At 43.4% G+C, this 20,689-nt stretch overlaps 1 protein-coding gene across 5 annotated transcripts in view; it reads right to left on the bottom strand.

Moving 5' to 3' along the window:
- DOCK3 (dedicator of cytokinesis 3) overlaps window positions 1-20,689 on the bottom strand; it is a 282,465-nt gene that overhangs the window by 116,545 nt on the left and 145,231 nt on the right. For all 5 annotated transcript variants that reach the window (XM_066613546.1, XM_066613549.1, XM_066613547.1 and 2 more), the window contains exons 21-23: window positions 14,026-14,126; window positions 11,173-11,254; window positions 4,384-4,554 (exon numbers count right to left, since the gene is read on the bottom strand). In XM_066613546.1, coding sequence (XP_066469643.1) covers window positions 4,384-4,554; window positions 11,173-11,254; window positions 14,026-14,126 — 354 coding nt within the window. The remainder of the gene's footprint in view (window positions 1-4,383; window positions 4,555-11,172; window positions 11,255-14,025; window positions 14,127-20,689) is intronic.

Raw genomic sequence — 20,689 nt, 5'->3', positions numbered from 1 at the left:
AGATTGAAAATCGCTGGTCTATTGGGTGTAGCAGTACAATATCATAGGCTATGCTTAAAAATTTTGATCCAGTCTCAACTGCATATCTTTACTAATTCTAAGCTAATTGCTGATATGGCAAATAACATCAGCTACATAAACGCCCATTTCCCTGATCAAGGCTACTGATCTGCTGTTCATCAAATAGCATGAATTCCAGTACTTGGTTGAAAATAAATCCTCTTAATCCATTTTAAAAATTCATCTCCTGCATTTGAAGCAGATATCCTTACTCTACCTTATTAAATGCTTTTTCAGTACTTAATATTCTGCCATTCCTTTATTAAATTTATAAATTACAGGTGTTACTAATCAGTTTACAGAAACATGTAGAACGTTTGCAGTTCTTAATACAGGGGTGGCAAACTAGTTTCATACAGCAGGCTGAAGAGCATTCATGGTGTCTGCTGAAGGCTGGAAGTAACATCATTAAGCAGATAGTGATATTAAGCAGATGATGGCCAAAAATAAGCACTTCGTTCTCACACAGTGCTCATTAGCTGTAAATGACAGAAGAGAAAATGTGCAAATCTTGATGATATTTTCAAGATGTGGGAGAGCCCAATTATCATGCCTGCAATTATCATTTCTGCCACAGCATCACTTCACACCTAAAGTGGTCTGCGAAGGGACATCTTGGCAGAAGTGGCACTATTGCTGTTGGCAACCTTCAGTCTCGAAAGACTATGGTATCGCACTCTGAAAGGTGGTTCTGGAACAGCGTCTAGTGTGGCTGAAAAGGCCAATTCGGGAGTGACAATCCCTTCCACACTGGGAGCAAGTGCAGTCTGTCCCTGGCCTGTCTCCCTGGCTATGGGCCTTCCTTCTTTGCCTCTTTGCCTCAGACTGTTGGCCAAGTGTCTCTTCAAACTGGGAAAGGCCATGCTGCACAGCCTGCCTCCAAGCGGGCCGCTCAGAGGCCAGGGTTTCCCACTTGTTGAGGTCCACTCCTAAGGCCTTCAGATCCCTCTTGCAGATGTCCTTGTATCGCAGCTGTGGTCTACCTGTAGGGCGCTTTCCTTGCACGAGTTCTCCATAGAGGAGATCCTTTGGGATCCGGCCATCATCCATTCTCACGACATGACCGAGCCAACGCAGGCGTCTCTGTTTCAGCAGTGCATACATGCTAGGGATTCCAGCACGTTCCAGGACTGTGTTGTTTGGAACTTTGTCCTGCCAGATGATGCCGAGAATGCGTCGGAGGCAGCATATGTGGAAAGCGTTCAGTTTCCTCTCCTGTTGTGAGCGAAGAGTCCATGACTCGCTGCAGTACAGAAGTGTACTCAGGATGCAAGCTCTGTAGACCTGGATCTTGGTATGTTCCGTCAGCTTCTTGCTGGACCAGACTCTCTTTGTGAGTCTGGAAAACGTGGTAGCTGCTTTACCGATGCATTTGTTTAGCTCGGTATCGAGAGAAAGAGTGTCGGAGATCGTTGAGCCAAGGTACACAAAGTCATGGACAACCTCCAGTTCATGTGCAGAGATTGTAATGCAGGGAGGTGAGTCCACATCCTGAACCATGACCTGTGTTTTCTTCAGGCTGATCGTCAGTCCAAAATCTTGGCAGGCCTTGCTAAAACGATCCATGAGCTGCTGGAGATCTTTGGCAGAGTGGGCAGTGACAGCTGCATCACTGGCAAAGAGGAAGTCACGCAGACATTTCAGCTGGACTTTGGACTTTGCTGACAGTCTGGAGAGGTTGAAGAGCTTTCCATCTGATCTGGTCCGGAAATAGATGCCTTTTGTTGCAGTTCCAAAGGCATGCTTCAGCGGAACAGCGAAGAAATCCCAAACAAGGTTGATGCAAGAACACAGCCCTGCTTCACGCCGCTTCGGATGTCAAAGGGAATCTTCTCCCACCCCTTGGGGCAGCTACTCCTAGTTCTTGGTTTGTGAGTGAACGCAACAGGTGCTGGGCTGCAGCTATTGAGGATCTGCTTGTGTGAGCATAGGTAAGTAAAGGTCTTGACAGTACAGGTAGTGGCAAGGATGTTGTTATATGAAAAAAGTTAAGTCTGGAAAGTATAATCCAGCTTTCCTTTTTAAGTGTTAAGACAGTGGATAATAAATGGAGTTTGTTTGCAGCCCCACTCCTACAAGAGGAGATGTGAAGGGGTCAGGCTATCCTCTGTCTACTCCCAAGAAGCAATGTGTCACAGCAAGCCCAGCATTCATTCTCTACCAGTGAAAGAGGGTATCCTTGCACTGGATGTCCAAAAGCAGTGAGATCCGTAAGGCAGGCTCTTCTCACAGGCAACCAATACTTGCACCACTTCCTGAAGAGTTCTCTGACCAAACGTAGTAGCCAATGAAGAATACTTATCCAATCAGTAATGCCAAATGAATGTGGAAATCAAAGACCATATTGTACTACTCCAAATGACCCCAGGAATAAAGTCCTCACAATCAGGAGATGAGTTGGAGGAGAAGACAGAGTAAGCAATCCTATGAGCACAGACCTAGGGTGTCCCTCCTCCTGTTCAGAAACTGGATTCAGCACCCCCTCTATGGCCAGAACACTTAGCCCTGGTCCTCTTCTTGGCTTGGAGGAATTTGCAAAGGAATCACAGTTTCTCTTATGCTGTAGGAGTCAGCTTCTGAGAAATCAGACAGGGGTCCTTGAAGCCACAACAAGCCTAGAAGGAAGATGCTGCCTTAAATACAAGGGGAGGCAAAAAAGTTCTTACCCTCACCATGATCCAGATGTGCTGAGGATTTGAAATTTGGTCCACTGACTCTTCCTTCTCTACCCAGGGCCACACACTTCTCACACCTGTAGAACAGTCCTTTAATACCATCACTGCTTGGCAGCATCTCCCTGTCTCACCCCTTTTGACCTACCCCGTACCCCACAGTGTTCCTTGCCTTCTGAAGTCCAGCACTCAGAAGTCACCATGAATGCTATTCAGCCCACTATATGAAATAAATTTGAGATACCTTATTTAGATTGTGAGGTTCATCTGTGTTTGCTTTTTAAAGAGATCAGTTAGCAGTTATAGCAGTGTTGACCAAATTCAGCTTTAACCCTTCCTTCTCTCCTTTCCTACTTGGTAGTGGTAAAAGGTGGCTGTGTTTTCTTATTTTGTGGTTGGAACTGCCTCCAGTCAGGGTCCATCTTTAAAACACACTCTCAGTGTATATTGGTATAACTCTCTTCCATGCGTTAGTCAATTTTAATGTACTTATATTGTTGGCAGCCACCGTGTATTTAAAACAAAACAGAAATTTAGGCAGATCTTAATTTGGCAGGTATTTTTATGAGAACCATTCACCCACTTTCATAGTAGTCTCTCAGAAGACAGAATTCTGCAGTCAACTGAAAAGATCTGGGTTAAATAATATATATGGAACTTATAAGCACAAGTATCCACCCCAATTGTTTTAGTGCTTTGGAAGTTAGACCTGTTCTTGGATATTTGGGGCACTGATTCCAAAAATGGCATTGATTTTGCTGTGTCAGCTCCAGTTTTAGAGATATACATTTCATAGATTCAATGGCCTGGATAGGGAAAAACCGATGCCATTTTTGGAATCAGCACTTTAAATATATCCAAGAATAGGTCTAACTTTAAAGGCACCAAAATGTGTGTGGGGCTGTGTTATGAAATCATAAATTACTCCAACGAAGGAATAGTTTTGTAGAGGTATTTTAGTTGCATTCTTCCAAACATATATTAGCATTGCTCCATCTATGCAAACAAGACTCTGTCAGAACAGTCTTTGACTTGACAGAGGAAATACAATATATGCACTGAATTTCTACTGCAGTAACACATATTCCCTCTCTCTCTCAAATGTACAACCATGGATTACAATATCACAGTACACATCAATTTTATTTAAGAAGGCAGACAATGTAAAGTGCTACTAGATGAACACAAGACTATCACCATCTGATGTTCAACCGTCTGTAACAAGTATCACTGTTAATGTTTACACAGAGGGTATGGTTTATAGTTATTACGCAGTATAACAATTTGCCAATGCTCAACTACCAATGTAGAACATCAGCCAGAATTATTCCGCAATCATTTTGCAATAATCAAATATACTTCATATATACCAGTTCTTATACATGCTTATGAGTAACACATTAAACAGAAACATTAAGGAAATTCACAAGAAATATTTTAATGAAAGAATATGATGCATGCCTGTTTTTTTCCTACTTAAAATAGGCGAACAGCTTTTGGTCTGCTAATAGATGCAGATCTACTCCTGTAAATGTTTCAGTATAATCAGAAAGTCAGGCTATAAAACTGCTCTCATCAATCACATTCATACACACAAAATTATTTTCCTCTTTACATGCAAAGTGAAACTGAAGTATCTAATATTTCTAACCTGTGTGAAGATGAGAGTTTCTGAGCTCCTGCTGTCTAGGCTGAGAACAAACCTGATGGACTGGAAAAGCTCTTGTATGCTGGCTCTGAACTGTTCCTCTTCCATTCCACAAGTTGCTCGGGAGTAAAGGATTCGAGACTGCACAATAAACTTGAAGAGATATTCCAAAGCCTTAAGGAGTAGGACAGGAATCAGTGTAATAAAGAAAAAGAGAGGCAAAGAAGCTTTAGAAAGAGTTGGGGGGGGGGGGAAGTTAGGTATAGTATTAGAATCTTTATTTCCAACATAACACATACATTTGATCAGTTAAAAGCTAATAAAGTAAAAGCTAATTAATAGTTCCCTTGCTCATAAAAACTTTATACCAGTGCTTCCCAAACGACTACAAGGAAGTTGGGAGGGGGAAGGTAGCAACTCAATCCCCAGGATTACGCTGCTGCCAGGCATGGGAGGGATTTTTTTTAAACGTGCATGCAGCCAGCAATGCTGCCCTGGGGGGCCAAGGGGGGTCCGGGGAGCCCTCCACAGGGCTCCCTGTGACTGCACAAGTCTTTAAAAAAAGAAAAAACAGGCACTCCCTGTTTTGTCATGAAAACCAGAAGTGGCCATTCTTTCATAAAGACTTTTGTGAAGGGCTCCTCAGAACCCCCCAGACCCCCCCCCCCCAGGACTGCAGCACTGGCTGTAGGTAAGTAAAAAAACCCCTCCCATCCCTGGCAGCAGTGCTATCCTGGGAACTGCATTGCTGCCTTCCCTTCCAGCACCTTAAAGGGGCAGGGACAAGTGCTTCCCTTGCAACCCATCAGTTTGGGAACCACTGCTCTATAGGAAACACAGCTTCACTGTAAATGCAGTTGGGGGAAATTAGTCTGTTATCAGATGGTACATTATGGCATATTTCTCTTTCACCTTCTGCACATTTCTATAGAAATGCCTTCATTTATGTGTAACCTTGAGAATGTGAGATTCTGGCATACTGATAGCCCAATCCTACACCCTCCACTGGTGCAGCCACACTGAAAAGGCATTTGCTGTATCCGGAGGGGGGATCGGAAGGCTTCAGGGCAAAGGGATTAATCCCTTTACCTCTCCGTAAGCCTCTCTCTCTACATGGGTCTCCTCAGTGATTTCTCTGGTACAAGTCCAAGGAGAGAAAGGGAATGGGGAAGATGCCCATAGAAGGGATAGTATCCAGTGCATGCCGTTGCTGCTGGATCCACCACTTCCTGCAGCCTCCTTGCTCCCATTCTGACCCCCCCACCTAATTTCACCCCTTCTCTCCTAGTTCCACCCTCCCCCACCCCTCCCACCTCCCCCACTGACTTACCTACTCTGGCAGGTGGCCAGAGTTCCGGCAATGTGTCTGGCCTTCCCGCCAGCATTATGACAGCACACTACCTTGCATGCTGCTGGAAGTGGTTTTATGACTGCCATTAGGCAAAGAGCCTATAGCAGTGGTATTCAGACTGGGGCATCGCGACACACCAGCCTGAGGGCCCTGGCCTCTGCCCCCTTAAGGGGTGGGGGCAGAGGGAAAGGCAGCGACGCGATCCCCAGGATCGAGCCGCTAACAGGGCTGCAGGGACTGGGATGTACTCACCAGTCCCTGCAGCAGCCTTCCCAGGGTGCAGGGAGCCCTGCGCAAGCGCCTGCAGGGCTCCCCAGCCTGCAGAAAGTGAAAGTGGAGCGATAGCACTCTGCCTCCGCAAAACTGGAAGTGCTTTACTGGACTGCTTTACTTTCACTACAAAGCGGCTGGGGAGCCCTGCAGGCACTTGCGCAGGGCTCCCCGCACCCCAAGAAGGCTGCTGCAGGGACTGGTGAGTACATCTCAGTCCCTGCAGTTACCCTGAGTGGGGCAATCCTGGGGATCACATTGCTGCCTTTCCCCCACCCCCGCTGCCTTCCTCCCTCCCTCACCCGCAAAGACTTAGTGGCTCTCAAACTCTCCCAGAGTTTCTCCCAGAGAATGGCCACTTCTGGTTTTCATGACAAAACAGAGAGTTTGAGAAACACTGGCCTATAGGATTGGTCTGTGAGTTAAATTTATTGGAAACTATGGTGATATGATACATTAGTTTATTGCAGATCTTGCAAGACATTGCACTGCACTTTCAGGTTGCTTTCCAGAGAAGAAGGAAGCCTGGGTATTTACTCACTATAGCAGCAAAGGAAAGAGATGCAAATGCGAATACTGCACCCAAACAGAAGCTAGCATATAAAGGGCACAATCCTAACCAACTTTCCAGCACTGGCATAGCTGTGACAGTGGAGTTGGGGGGCAGTCATGGAGGCCTCCTCAAGGTAGGGCAATGCTTGTTCCCTTACTTTGGAGTTGCATTGCCTTTATGTCAGTGCTAGAAAGTTCGGTTAGGATTGCAGCCAAAGTTGCCTTATACTGAGTCAGACAACTTAGGTCAGTGTTCTCTATTCTAGCAACTCTCCAGAGGACTGAATCTGGTGTCCAAGGACATTCATCATGTCATGGGCAAAGGAATCCACAGTACACTTATTCAATTCGTGGATGATATAAAACCGTGATGAATTTCAGAATGCACTAAATGCACAAAAACTGAAGAATGCACTAAAATGGTAACAACCTAAGGCGTATTTGTGTAAGGACTGAGAAGCACCACCTTGTGATCGTTTCATAGTACTTCGTGGTTCTGAAGTGTATCTGTTGCACTTTCAAGGCCTTCGTCTTATGGGGAACTGCAGAGTTTCATCTTGCCCCCGTGCTATTAAACATCTACATGAAATGACTGGGGAAGTTCATTCAGAGGTTTCAGCTGATATTTCATCAGTTGCTGATGACACATTGCTCTGCTTCTTCTTTCCTACTCTAATCCTAAGAAGACAGTGGAAACCCTGAACCTGTGACTGGAGGTAGTTGGGTTGGATGAGGGTGAACAAATTGAAACTTAATCCAGACAATATGGAAATCCAGTTTGCTGTGGGTTTTTGCTGACCTGGCTGCTGGTGTGATCTCTTTCTTGGATGGGACCACATAGCCCCTGAAAGATTAAATACATTGACTGCAACCTTTCTTGGAGGAAGTGCATCTTGATACAATCACCATACCCTGGTCACATCTCAGACTACTGAAACACTCTTCTTGCGACTGTTCTCATGGTATTTATTATAGAACATACACCATTTTTAAAAACTAATAAATAGTAAAAAGTACTGGGAAAATGCAACTGGTCCATCAAGATGTTGTTGGGGACTTTCTGAGTGGAACTTGCCAATGCTTTGTTGTATGAGCTTCACTGGTTCTCTGATTCTTTCTAGTTGCAATGCAAGGTACCTTTCAGGTCGTACACACAATGAGCCCTAAGTATCTTATGAACTGCCTGTTCCCATACAATTCTGCCCAGTCATGTCTTCCAAGTCAGTCTTCAAAGAGGATCTGCATGCCAGTATCTTCCAAAACTCAGGTGGTAAGCACATGAGACGGAGCCTTCTCTGTGGCAGAGCCCAAGCTTTAGAACTCCGTCCTTTGGAAGATTCATACTATCCTATCTCTCCTGCTCTTCAGATGGCTCTTAAAAACACATCTGTTCCAATGTGTTTTAAATTGAGGGGGGAAGGTCTGTAAATAGCACAGAGTTTGAGAGTACTCCAGATTAGTTTAAGGGCTGTCTTAAGCCAAGGTGCTGAGATCAGCTTCTGAGGTTCTGTTCTCTGGCCCATGTTTGCGAAAAATCTGTTTGGCACGTATGAAAGACAATCTTTTTGGTAGAGGCACCAATAATTTTAGAATGCCCTCTGATAACTGATTGGTCATGCTTTTTGTCCGTATTTAAAAGAAAAGTGAAACTTTTGGAGGGGGAAACTATTTTAATTACTTTAATAACTAAAGTTTATTTGATTCTATTCATCTGGGTTTTTTATGTTTTTGTTTTTCCTGTAGCTACTTTCATTTGTTGCTTTTAGTATAGTTTTAGTTGTACTAGAAGTGTCTTTCTGTACATTTTACACTGTTAGGTTCCTTGAGTTGTGGTTCACATGAGGTATAAATTATGAATAAAATAAAAATAATAAAATGTAATAAAGACTGCTTACTGTGCAGCAACCCATCTGCCTTCCAAGGACTAGTGTTTATAACGGATAAAACAATTGAATATGAATCTAAGGTGCGATTCTGTGGCAGAAAAAAGCAAATATGGTTATATTGTATTTGTTTGAAGATAGAAATTTGGCTGAATTTCCACAAAGAGTTTTTGTTGATTTTTTTCCCAACTATAATTTTATTGCATCCTTTTAGTATGTTAGCCACCTTGAGTACTTCCCTACTGGAAGGGAAAAGGTGGAATATGTTCTAAACAAGCAATATCACTTTATTCAGTGCTGGATAATATTACTGATAAATGGTCCCATCTGGTCCATACTAGAAATAAATTTGGAGAAACTGCATTACTGAATGTCACTCATACATTTGGCAATATACATCCAGGTCCCAATCTGAGTCTGGTGCAAATCTTCCTTCCCAGAGCTTCCTATTGCTATTGCTTTCCTATCCCTTCTCGAAACTAATTGGTGGCAGTGATAAGGAAGATTTAGGGCTAGGGCCTGATGCTACTGCCAGGTATATCTGCAAAAGGAAAAGGAACAGGAGACATACTCATTCATTTCAGTTCGGATCCAGACTCTAGGAAGCTCTGGGCTCAACCTTACATGATTCTGGGAAACTGAATACAGAAAATTTAGCTTCAGAATCTCTCCTCATTTGGGGTCCCCATCACATCACCAAAGCCCTTAGAAGGCCTTTGGAGGATGAGGAATGCCATCCAAAGGCTTTCTAAGGGCCTAAAACTTCCTTCCCGGTTTTTGCCTGAAAACTGGAAGTGGGGTTTTAGGCCTTCTGGAGGTCTCAGAAGGCATTCGGATAGCTGGAAGAAGGTGTGCATGGCCTCCCTGGTGCTCTGGAGGCCCCCTAGACGTGACAGTAGGAGGCAACAGCAACATTCTCAGAGGGAGGTGCAGCATTCTGTGAACCATTCATGAAATTGCTCTGCTTCTTACGAGAAGAAGCATTTATCTTCGTATTTATGCCCCAGAAATTAGTTTTCAAAGATTTACTGTCTCTATACATGGAGGTTCCATTTAGTTATCCTGGCTAATAATAGACTTATCCATGAATTTGTCAAATTCTTTAAAAGACCCATGGCTGCATCTTCTGATAGCAAATTTCATATAAGCACTCCGTGAGAGAGTGGCCCACTTGCAAAATGGCACTGGGACATGTAAAAGAAGAGGACAAGGACTCCCTTACAGAGGGGGTTTTGGTCACTTGGCCTGACTGCAGTGCCGACCTTGTAAAAAAGTAATATTGTTATAAAAGCAAATGATTGCATTGGCTTGCTAAACCACCCCCACACTAGTATCAGCACTTCTCCTACTTTAACATTAGGGTTGCTTTGAACTGTGGACGAGTATTGGTGATACTTAATAATTGCAGGTTGGCAGGTCTTCAATTACTTATGAGGGCTCTTGTGGGGATTCTCCCTCTCCTTCAAAGATCAGTAAAATGGTAATCACTCTCATCCTTGCCAGTGCTGTCCAGGAGAATTATTTTTTTCCTTCTTGAAGGAGGGAAGAGTGGTATTTCTGCCACCCATCCCTCCACTGTCTTCGGTCTTCTGGCCTTTGTCACAGGGATTTTAGCCATTTCTGAAGTTTTGTGTTTTTCTTGATGGGATGAGTCTCTTTCAATTTACAAACTTACATATCTGAAAAGCCTCCTGATTGTAAAGGTGACTTGAGGAGAATCGGTCAAACATTATGGTAGAAGTACTGCTGTGCCACATAGCAGTTATTCACAGCACAATCCTATGCATGTCTACTCAGAAGTAAGCCGCATTGTGTTAAGTTGTGCTTACTCCCAGGAAAGTGTGCAGGAAATAGGAGTAAGTGTGCTTACTCCCAGGAAATAGGATTGCTGTCTCACTGATTTGGATTATCAAGGGTTCCTTTGGGTGAAAATGTACTAGCAAAAGCTAAAGAATTCATCAAGTGATACAGATTTGGTTTAATTATTGAATCTTTCTAGAAAGCTGCTGAAATTGTTTAGAGATGGGGGAAGGTATATCTGCTGATCTTATGCAGAGGAATTGTCTCTGAAATGCAAGGCAGCAATCTGTCCTTGTTCTCTTTTGCAGCATGCTGTTTGGCTTTTTTCCTTCTCTGTAGAGGTGTTTGAAAACAGTGTTATTTACTTTACTCAGAAGTAAGCCCAATATGTTCAGTAAGACTTACGGCCCAATCCTATCCAACTTTCCAGCATCAGTGTAGCCACAATGCAGTCCCAAGGTAAGGAAACAAATGTTCCCTTACCTTGAGGAGGCCTCTGTGATTGCCCACCACCACCACAGGATGCAGCACACACCCCATTGGCACAGCAGCACTGGCACTGGAAAATTTGATAGGATTTGGCCCTTAGGCTGTAAACCTATCTTACTCCCTAGAAACAGACATCAGTATATCAGCGAAAATACTGGCTGGTGTGTGAGCTTCTGAGTTGGAATATTTTCTCTTGTCATTTGCAGTTTGAGTTCCTAGGTGAGAACAGTAATGGCACTTCCTGCTTGATGATATCACTTCCAGTTTTGGTGTCACAATGATGGCATTTCCTGGTTGATGATGTCACTTGATGTCCTGATGATTATGATATCACTTCCAGGTTAATATCACTTTGGGTGGGTCCTGGACAAAGTGGGTTCCAGTGCTAAAAAGTTTGAGAACCACTGACTTATTTAATATGTAATAGCATTTCTATTAAAAGCATACCCTCATTGCCTCCTGAATATGGTCCTGGCGAATAAGCTCAGCTGATCGGTCCATGTACCACTTCAAACATCTGATGAGTTCTCTGAGTAAAACACAACATGATGTCAGGCATATCAGATCAAGCACAAACCTTCAAATCATGACAAATATCTCCTTTGCTGATAAGGAGTTATTAAATTTAGGTTTATTTTTTCATTGCTGTATATTGCCGTTTAATATTGAAATGTTAGCATATATTTATTCTGGGGGTTTCTATTCTACCCTTTGTTCTCCAAATACAAGAGTAATTTAAAAAATAATACTAATGCCATAGACCCCAAAACAATTTCAACTTTGACAACTTAAAGATTTATTTATTTAAGAGATTAATATCCCGCCTTTCTATCCAATGAGGACTCTCAAGGCAGCTAATCTAGAGAAACTGAGGAAAGAAGGCAACACAAAAAAATACATAAGGGTATGTGATCTGTACTTCGCCTGCAGATTGACCAGACCCAAGTGGGACAACGAGATGGCCAACCTGACATCACAATGCTGTGTGGTGACATCACCATCAAATACCAGTCAGCTGAGTGGTAGGAGAATGAGGGAACACATGGTGGAGTAGCTGTTGGCAATTGGGCTGCTGAGTAGCAGGAGTGTGGACAGGTAAGGATTAAAAGGAGGACAGAAGATGGAGGGAAGAAAAATGGCGGAGATGGGACAATACAGCAAGAAGGAATGAGAAAGTAATGGAAAGAAGTGCTGACATCTGGTGGCTACAGGAGGAGGCAAAGAGAGAGACACACAGGAGAGAGAGGTAAGAGTAGGTGAGGCAAGAAAGATGGAAGGGAGGAGGAGATTAGGGGCTCAGCCCTGGGGGGAGACTGGAGAAGCTTCCACAGCCAGATAAGGTGTTCATGCTGTGGATACTGCGGAGCTGCATTGTGGAAGCAAGTCAAGGACAGACTCATGAGCAACAGCCACCCCCCAAGCCAGAGGAAGGGATTTTGGCAGGCACCTGTCAAGGGACAGGGCTGACCCTTCAGAGGCTGACATGGCCCTACTGATTCAGAGATGGATAGGCTGGGCTATCTGCTACCCCCACTGCCCCTTGCCTAAAGGGGGTTTGAGGGCCTCTGCCTAAGCCCAAGACCCTGATCTCCAAGTGAAGCTATTACTGTTGGGGTGACAAAACCCCACCTTATGTTTGTGCATTCAACTGTCTTATTGAATGAGGAAAGGATAAAAGATTCTGTATAAAGCATCAGCCTATGCCTTGCTGCCCTGTTTTGTGCATCAGCATGTTCCTTGGCAACCTCACTGAAACTGAGCTGCTCCCTTGGCAGCAGGAGGAGGAGACCTCCATGATCACAGGGTATTAAATGCCTGCTTGAACAGAAACGTCTTACCAAGTCAACAAAAACAAATCAATGAGGGGGTCAGATAGGAGTTCCAGAGCCTGGGGGTCAGAACTGAGATGGCCCTGTTGCATGTCTCTCCCAACTGATCTTTAGAAATAGAGGGAATGTGAAGCAAGGCCATGATATTGAGTCAAGTGAGCAGGCAAATTCATACAGGGAGAGAAAGTCCATTAAATATCCTGGACCTAGGTCACTAATGGCACAATCCTAATGCTGGTTTGTGCCAGTGGAGTGTATATTCTGCCAGTGTGTGCTGCTGCAAACATATCATAAAGCACATTGTGAAAGCACACCAGTTAGAACTACCAGTGGGAAGTCCAGAGTGGGTCAGTTCTACACTGTGCAGTGCAGGGATTAGGGAAGAGTATGAAATTGGGCAGGGAAGGGCAGTAATGTCCCAGGAGGGGGCGGGATCAGCAGCGCCGGCATGTACTGTATTTTATCCCTTTTCTCAGGCCTGATCTGCCAACAGGGATCAACTTGGGCTTGCACAAGCTGGGTCATACCCTGGGGCAAGGGGACAAACGTCCCATTAGCCTGAGGAGACATCTAGCCTGCTAAACTCCAAAATGATTTCATTTTGGTGTCAGAAATATTCAGTCCTACTGCAAGCAAATTCATTTATTTACATTAGTAAATAATACTGGTATGTTGCCAACTTCCTGGACCCAATCCATAATTGCTGCAACAATTGAAAAGAACCCTTATCCATGTTTACCATGAAATGTTTAGGATACCCTTGGTTTGACAGAAAAATGAGGTCACATGCAAGTAACTATGAATAAGGATAATCTGCTATGGAATCTCCCTACTGAATAGTAGCTATATTGAATCAAATGTTTTCCAGAGAAAGTTTCTTATTAAACCTGCTAAACTGGCGGTTCCCAAACTATGGGTTAGGATCCACTGGTGGGTCACAACCTGATTTTTGGTGGGTCCCCAAAGGGTGATGGAAAGATCAGATAGCTAATTGCCTCAAGCCCTGAGGCTACTCAAAAATCAGATACAGTAGCTGCTAATTACCCTGCAAAGAGCTCTGCTCCTGAAGTTTGAAAGCATGTATAAATATAGGGAGATAAATTTTCGAGGGTCTTTTTTCTGGTTATTATTACTAATAAACAAACAATTTTTTTTTCTAGATCTCCTTTTTTAAAAGTCTCGTAAACCTAGGAGGGTCCTGACAGAGTGTCATTCCTGTGCTAAAAATTTTGGGAACCACTGTGCTAAACCATTTAAGTTCCTATTTTCCACCCCCTTTTGCCACAGTCTAAAGAACCGAGCAGGATGCAGAGTAAAATATCATTTTCTTATGCATGAGAACTGTAACCATTTATTTCAAAAAATGTGCCTTATACTACTAGATGACCTCTGATAATACAGTAGAGTTTTTTGTATTCAACAGAGTCTGAAAGTGAGGTTGTATGTAAAAAGATGATAAATTAGGACCTACTTGTATGCCAGTGCTCCTGCAAAGTGCTTTTGAATGTAAGTGTCCATCACAGGTCGAAAATGAAAATATTTGCTGTCACGTAGGAGATTTATTATAAATACCTACAGGGGACAGAGAAAATCACACATATAAATAGGTAACAGATCATCAAAACAATAAATTAACAAAAAGTTTTCAGTCCAAAATACAATAGGAGATGAGAAGTTCTCTACCTGCACTGCTCTTGACAACCATCATCTATCATGACAACCAGCCCACTAATTTTATTCTCTGACATCACACTCATTCTTGATTTTTTTACAATTACAAGTTATGAAAGTGAAAACAGAGAAAGGAGATTTACTAATAACAAATGTCTATATGTGTCTGTACCGCCATCACAAATAAAAACAAATAAATAAAATACAAATAAAAAGGTGAAAGAATCCCGATGGAAATATTTCATACAGACCTTAGATGTGTTGGACTGCAGATTCCCTCTAGCTTAGTGTTTCTCAAACTGTGGTTCCGGACCCACGAGGTGGGTCGTGAGCCAATTTTAGGTGGGTCCCCACTCATTTCAATATTTTATTTTTAATATATCAGACTTGATTCTACCATGGCATGTAACTGCATTTGGGGAAATGTTACAGACCTGTACTTTGAACAAGCTACTATGTATATTCTTTTAACAATGATAGTCAATGGGACTTACTCCTGGTTAAGTGTGGGTAGGATTGCAGCCTAGGATTGTAAAAAATTTTCCTGCTTGATGATGTCACTTCCAGTCATGACATCATTTCTGGTAGGTCCTGACAGATTCTCATTCTAAAAAGTGGGTCCTGGTGCTAAATGTGCGAGAACCACTGCTCTAGCTTATAGCGGGAGATTTGAACGTGAGAGTGGGGCCTTGGCCAGAGGTTTGTAGACAAGCATGGGACCTCTATGAGGAAGCTTCCTTGCCAGACTTTTGTTCATGGCCAAGAAACTCCAAAGACAGACAAATTTTGCTGTTAGTTGTTAGACTTTGTGTTAGCTTAACGTTAGCTTCGTGTTAGCTCTAACGTGGCTTAATGGGCTGAATGTTTTTGATAATGGAGGGGAGTTTACTTTTGTCTGTCTCAGGGAGTCTACTGTAATTGACTATCTTTTGTTTTCGCTCCCTATATATCATGGGTAACCCACTTCTGGGTGGGAACAACACTCATGAGTGATCATTTACCCTTTCACTGTATATTAGAATTTTAATCAAAGTACCAAGTTCCAAACAACACAGTCCTGGAACGAGCTGGAATCCCTAGCATGTATGCACTGCTGAAACAGAGACGCCTGCATTGGCTTGGTCATGTCGTGAGAATGGATGATGGCCGGATCCCAAAGGATCTCCTCTATGGAGAACTCTTGCAAGGAAAGCGCCCTACAGGTAGACCACAGCTGCGATACAAGGATATCTGCAAGAGGGATCTGAAGGCCTTAGGAGTGGACCTCAACAGGTGGGAAACCCTGGCCTCTGAGCGGCCTGCTTGGAGGCAGGCTGTGCAGCATGGCCTCTCCCAGTTTGAAGAGACACTTGGCCAACAGTCTGAGGCAAAGAGGCAAAGAAGGAAGGCCCATAGCCAGGGAGACAGACCAGGGACAGACTGCACTTGCTCCCAGTGTGGAAGGGATTGTCACTCCCGAATTGACCTTTTCAGCCACACTAGACGCTGTTCCAGAGCCACCATTCAGAGCGCGATACCATAGTCTTTCGAGACTGAAGGTTGCCAACATTAACATTAACCTCCACTTTTTACAAATAAGGCAAGACTAGCAAGAAGGGGCCCAGTATAACTTGTATCAAACTAACTTATAGCCATTTTAGAGAATCTAAAAGTCCACAATTGCCATCAGTATATTATGCTTTGAAAAGTCAATTGTCTGAAGGTATTAAACAGAACCAGGTGCAGCTCATCAAGGCTCACTGGGAACTAATACCTTTAAAACCAAAAATACCACTGGTTTTTGGAAAATTACTTCAGTCTCCTTTCAACAAGGGATCTTTTTTATTCCTCCAATTCCCTCTTTAACGTGGGAACAATATTTTTGTGCCATTTTTATGACAGCAAGCCCCCTTCAGCTAGCACCTTAGAGCTGCCTGTAAATACTCCTGATTGGCCGCCAGTCAAAACCCAGGACGTAAAGGAACTCCTTAGTAAACTGAAAGCTGGCAAGGCCTCTGGCCCTGATAAACTTCCACCTGATCTATTCAAAACAAACATGGATGCCACTCTTGACTTATTTATTTACATTAGTAAATAATACTGGTATGTTGCCAACCTCCTTGACCCAATCCATGATTGTCCCTATTTACAAAAAGGGAGATAAAAAGCTCCTTGGGAGCTACAGACCAAATAGCCTATTATCAGTGATGGGTAAGGTTTACACTAGCCACCTACTCGATTGTCTGCTCCTCTGGATAAAGGGACCAAAATATTCTTGGCCCAGAAGAGGCAAGTTTTATAGCTGGTAAATGCACTTTGAACCATTGTCTTTTACTATCTCACTTAATATCCAAACAGGTAAAACAAGTTAAATCCTGCCTTTAATCTACTTTCCTAGATTTGAAAGCTGCATTTGATACTATTGACAAAGATTTATTATGGGCAAAACTAACAAATGCTGGCCTTGACAATAGACTTTTTTTTTTTTTAAACACTTTTCACCTCAACACTTAAACCTCAACACTTCTTGCAGGATTAGATTAAACCAGTATGGTAAATTCTCAGGACCAATTATCTCGAACAAAGGTGTGAAACAGGGATGTACCCTTGCTCTAATCTTATTTAATTTGTTCACAAATGATCTTGCCCCATTCCTGCAAAGTATAGATGGCCATTGCCCTCGACTAGGTATTTTTACCATACCCATTTTGCTTTTTGCTGATGATATGGTGTTACTCTCCCTTACCAAGTGTAATGGAAGATCAGAAGATAATCAGGTGGATGATGTGGTGTTGACAGTGATTCCATGTTTTGACAGCTGGTAGACAGCTCTGGGAAGGGCAGGGCTGGCTCCACAGCTGTAATCAATCAAGGCCAACGGGACTCTGATGGACACCTGAGCTTCACTGACCTTGATGGGACTTTGAATGGACATGGACTGAAGAGATGGCTCAGCTGAGCCTAATTTGGACTTAACAAGGTAGCTCACAGCTGAGCTGAATTTGGACTTAACAAGGGGCTGCAGGATAAAAGGCAGTTTCAGAAGGAGCAAAGAGAGGACCAGAGCAGGATGCTGACCCAGAGGGAAACCTGGACAGACCCACACTGGGAGAAGGGGACTGCCAGAACTCTGCTGGAGGACACAGAAGAGAGGACTGCCAGGACCCTGCTGGAGGACACACTCTGCTGGAGAAGACACTGCTGGAGAGGAGGGACTCTGCTGCAGAAGACTGAATTGGGAAGACTGGACTGTGCTTTGGACACTGGACTAGGACTGGAGGCTTCAGACGTTACCCCCGGAGTTAAGTGGAGTTTTGGGGAGGGAAAGCCTCTGGACAAGAGGACTTGCAGGGAGTGTCTGTGTTTGTAGCAATAAATTCTTGTTAATTGCTATAGATAAGGAGTTCTGTATTCATTTCTTTGCACACCGCAGCTGTTGTTCTTGGAAAAGGAGGGTGTTAATTAGCCAAAAAGCGGGCATTAGAAGGGAGTTGAGATATTTGGATGGGACAAATTGGCGTGGTCGGCAGGAGTCGAAAATTGGGACAGAACACCAAGGTAGGACTGAAATGCCTAATAAAAACTATCCATTACTGTTCCTGCAAGCTGTCTATTAACTATGATAAATCTAAAATAGTAGTATTTGGCAAAAGGTGGAAACCTTTTTCTTAGTTTTTTAATGGTAGAAGTATCCAGCAAGTATTTAGGAATCTACATGGTAAAACTACCAGCAAGTATTTTGGAGTCTACTTTCATTACCAGCCATCCTGGGCAATTCACCATCAAGCCATGATTAATTTAGCAAACCTGACATCTCAGACAATTTTCCATTTTTTTTTTTCATATGTGGGGCCAATGCTTTTTTTGTAAAAAAGGAAAAAAAAAGGTGCAGGAACTCACAACTTGTTAATCTTTTATTTATTTATTTATTTTTAAATTTATTTAAAATAAAATATTTTATTTAATATGTATATAAATATATAATATGTATATAAATATATAAAATATTTTATTTATTTAAAATAAAATAAATCTTTTATTTATTTATTTCATTTATGTATTCATCTCATTTCTCTCTCTTTAAATCCCCATTCCCCAACTACTTAAGAACTAGAAAATGGGGGAGATCTTCAAGAGAGAAGAACAAAAAAAGACGGACCACATTGGGAGCGCACACCAAGGATTATATCAAGGCTTGTTGCATGTATTTGCAAATATGTAAAAACCAAAAAATGTAATTAAAACTTTTAAAACATTTAATAAATATTGGTTAAAACAATTGATGAAGGCAAAATATAAAAAATGATTACATTACATTACTCTACAGATTTGTTTGAACCCAAATCAATTAGCACACAGGGGAGAGGGGGCACAAAAGATGGGTTAATTAATTGATTAATAAACAAGTTATGGATCAAAAATCATGTGGTCACACACCCTCTATTGGCTCAAGACACTGAAACATGCTTGGTGCAAAGAAAAGAACATCCCCCTGCCCACTCTATCACCACATCCTGTGGCCAGGAGTTCCACAGGCATTCAGTGTGAGTGGATGTCCCCTGGTTCTGGTGTTCTGTGAGAGGGAAAACAGCATCCCCCTATCCACTGTATTTATCACCATGTCCACAGACACTCAGTGTTCCAACCCCTAAAATTCAGCCACTGAATTGAGGGCAACAGATTCAGAACAGTCCAAAGAAAGTTCTACACACATGTATAGAATTTGCAGCCACAAGATGTGGTGATGACCAATCCTAGGCATGTCTACTCAGAAGTCAGTCCCATTAGAGTCAGTGGGGCTTACTCCCAGGAAAGTGTGGACAGGATTGGGCTGATGGGTGGCTGGATGGGTGCGGGAAAGTTGGTTAGGGCCGGGCTTGCCAGGCCAGCATCTGCTGCAGAAACAGACTGGGATAAAGAAGACAAGCAGATCAGCCTGGATGCTGCAGAAGAAAAGTGCATGGAGGGGGAGAAGAACACTGGACAAATGCAGACCAAGAGCCCCAGCCTATGCATGTCTACTCAGGAGCAAGTCCCACTGTAGTCAATGGGGCTTACTCCCCGGAAAGTAAGGACAGGATTGCAGCCTGAGAGCCTACTCAGGCTACTCAGTATGCGTGTCTACTCAGAAGTAAGTCCCATAGTGGTCAATGGAGCTTACTCTGTAGCCTGCCTGCAATAACCCCCCCCCCCCTCAAAAAAGAATCAGTGAGATTTCCAGTCCTCCCCAGTACCCAGTTTAAAGTTCTTCTATTTCAGGCAGATCAAGATAAAGACCCGCCTGGCTTTGTAAGTGCAAAATAGAAAACTTTCTCCTTACCACCTGAAGCCTCTTTTTTGTCTTTTTTAGTGGGGGGGGGGGGGAAGAAGAGGTTGCCTTCTGGAGTATCTCCAACTCCATGGGATCAGGACCATCTTGGTGTCCTCACATTCCCCTTTCCCTGGCCTGGCCAACAGCCAAGGCATGTCTGCCTACTCACGAGTAAACACAACGTGAGGCTGCTTGCTTTCCATACGGCTCAATAGACTGCAGCTGGGAGGGAGGCAGGGACCTCCTTCTTCCTTTTGTGTTTTTGGGGGCTGCAATAATTGGATCAGGACCATGCTGATGTCCTTGTGGTCCTCTCAGCTGCCCTTTCCGACGGACTACTAGTGAGTAAACGTGGCCATGCGGCTTCATTTCTGGCTCAGGCTCGCAGCTGGAGGGATGGGACATTCTCGGGTGTTTTTGGGAGGCTGCATTCATTGGATTGGGGCCATTCTGGTGTCGTTGGATTCCTCTCAGCCAGCCCTTTCTGATGGACTATGGCAAGTACGCCTACTCATGAGTAAATGCACGCTACGGCTTACTTTCACTTTCCATAGGGCTCCATTCATTTTTTCCTGCGGGGGAGGGAGGTCTGCATAAAAAAGGTGCAGGAACGCCGTTCCGGTGCGTTCCATTAGAAAAAAAGCCCTGTGTGGGGCAATTCTTTTATCCTGGCTTCATTCTTTTAGGTTTTGGATTTGGATCTCTTACATATCTGTTACATATCAAATAATGATAAGAACATAAGAACATAAGAATAGCCCCACTGGATCAGGCCATAGGCCCATCTAGTCCAGCTTCCTGTATCTCACAGCGGCCCACCAAATGCCCCAGGGAGCACACCTGATAACAAGAGACCTCATCCTGGTGCCCTCCCTTGCATCTGGCATTCTCACATAATCCATTTCTAAAATCAGGAGGTTGCGCATACACATCATGGCTTGTAACCCATAATGGATTTTTCCTCCAGAAACTTGTCCAATCCCCTTTTAAAGGCGTCCAGGCTAGACGCCATCACCACATCCTGTGGCAAGGAGTTCCACAGACCAACCACATGCTGAGTAAAGAAATATTTTCTTTTGTCTGTTCCAACACTCAATTTTAGTGGATGTCCCCTGGTTCTGGTGTTATGTGAGAGTGTAAAGAGCATCTCCCTATCCACTCTGTCCATCCCCTG

The sequence above is a fragment of the Tiliqua scincoides genome, chromosome 2, assembly GCF_035046505.1.
Source record: "Tiliqua scincoides isolate rTilSci1 chromosome 2, rTilSci1.hap2, whole genome shotgun sequence".
In the NCBI taxonomy this organism is placed as follows: domain Eukaryota; kingdom Metazoa; phylum Chordata; class Lepidosauria; order Squamata; family Scincidae; genus Tiliqua; species Tiliqua scincoides.
The sequence above is the reverse complement of the archived record's forward strand: the minus strand, read 5'-3'. Positions and strand labels throughout refer to the sequence as shown.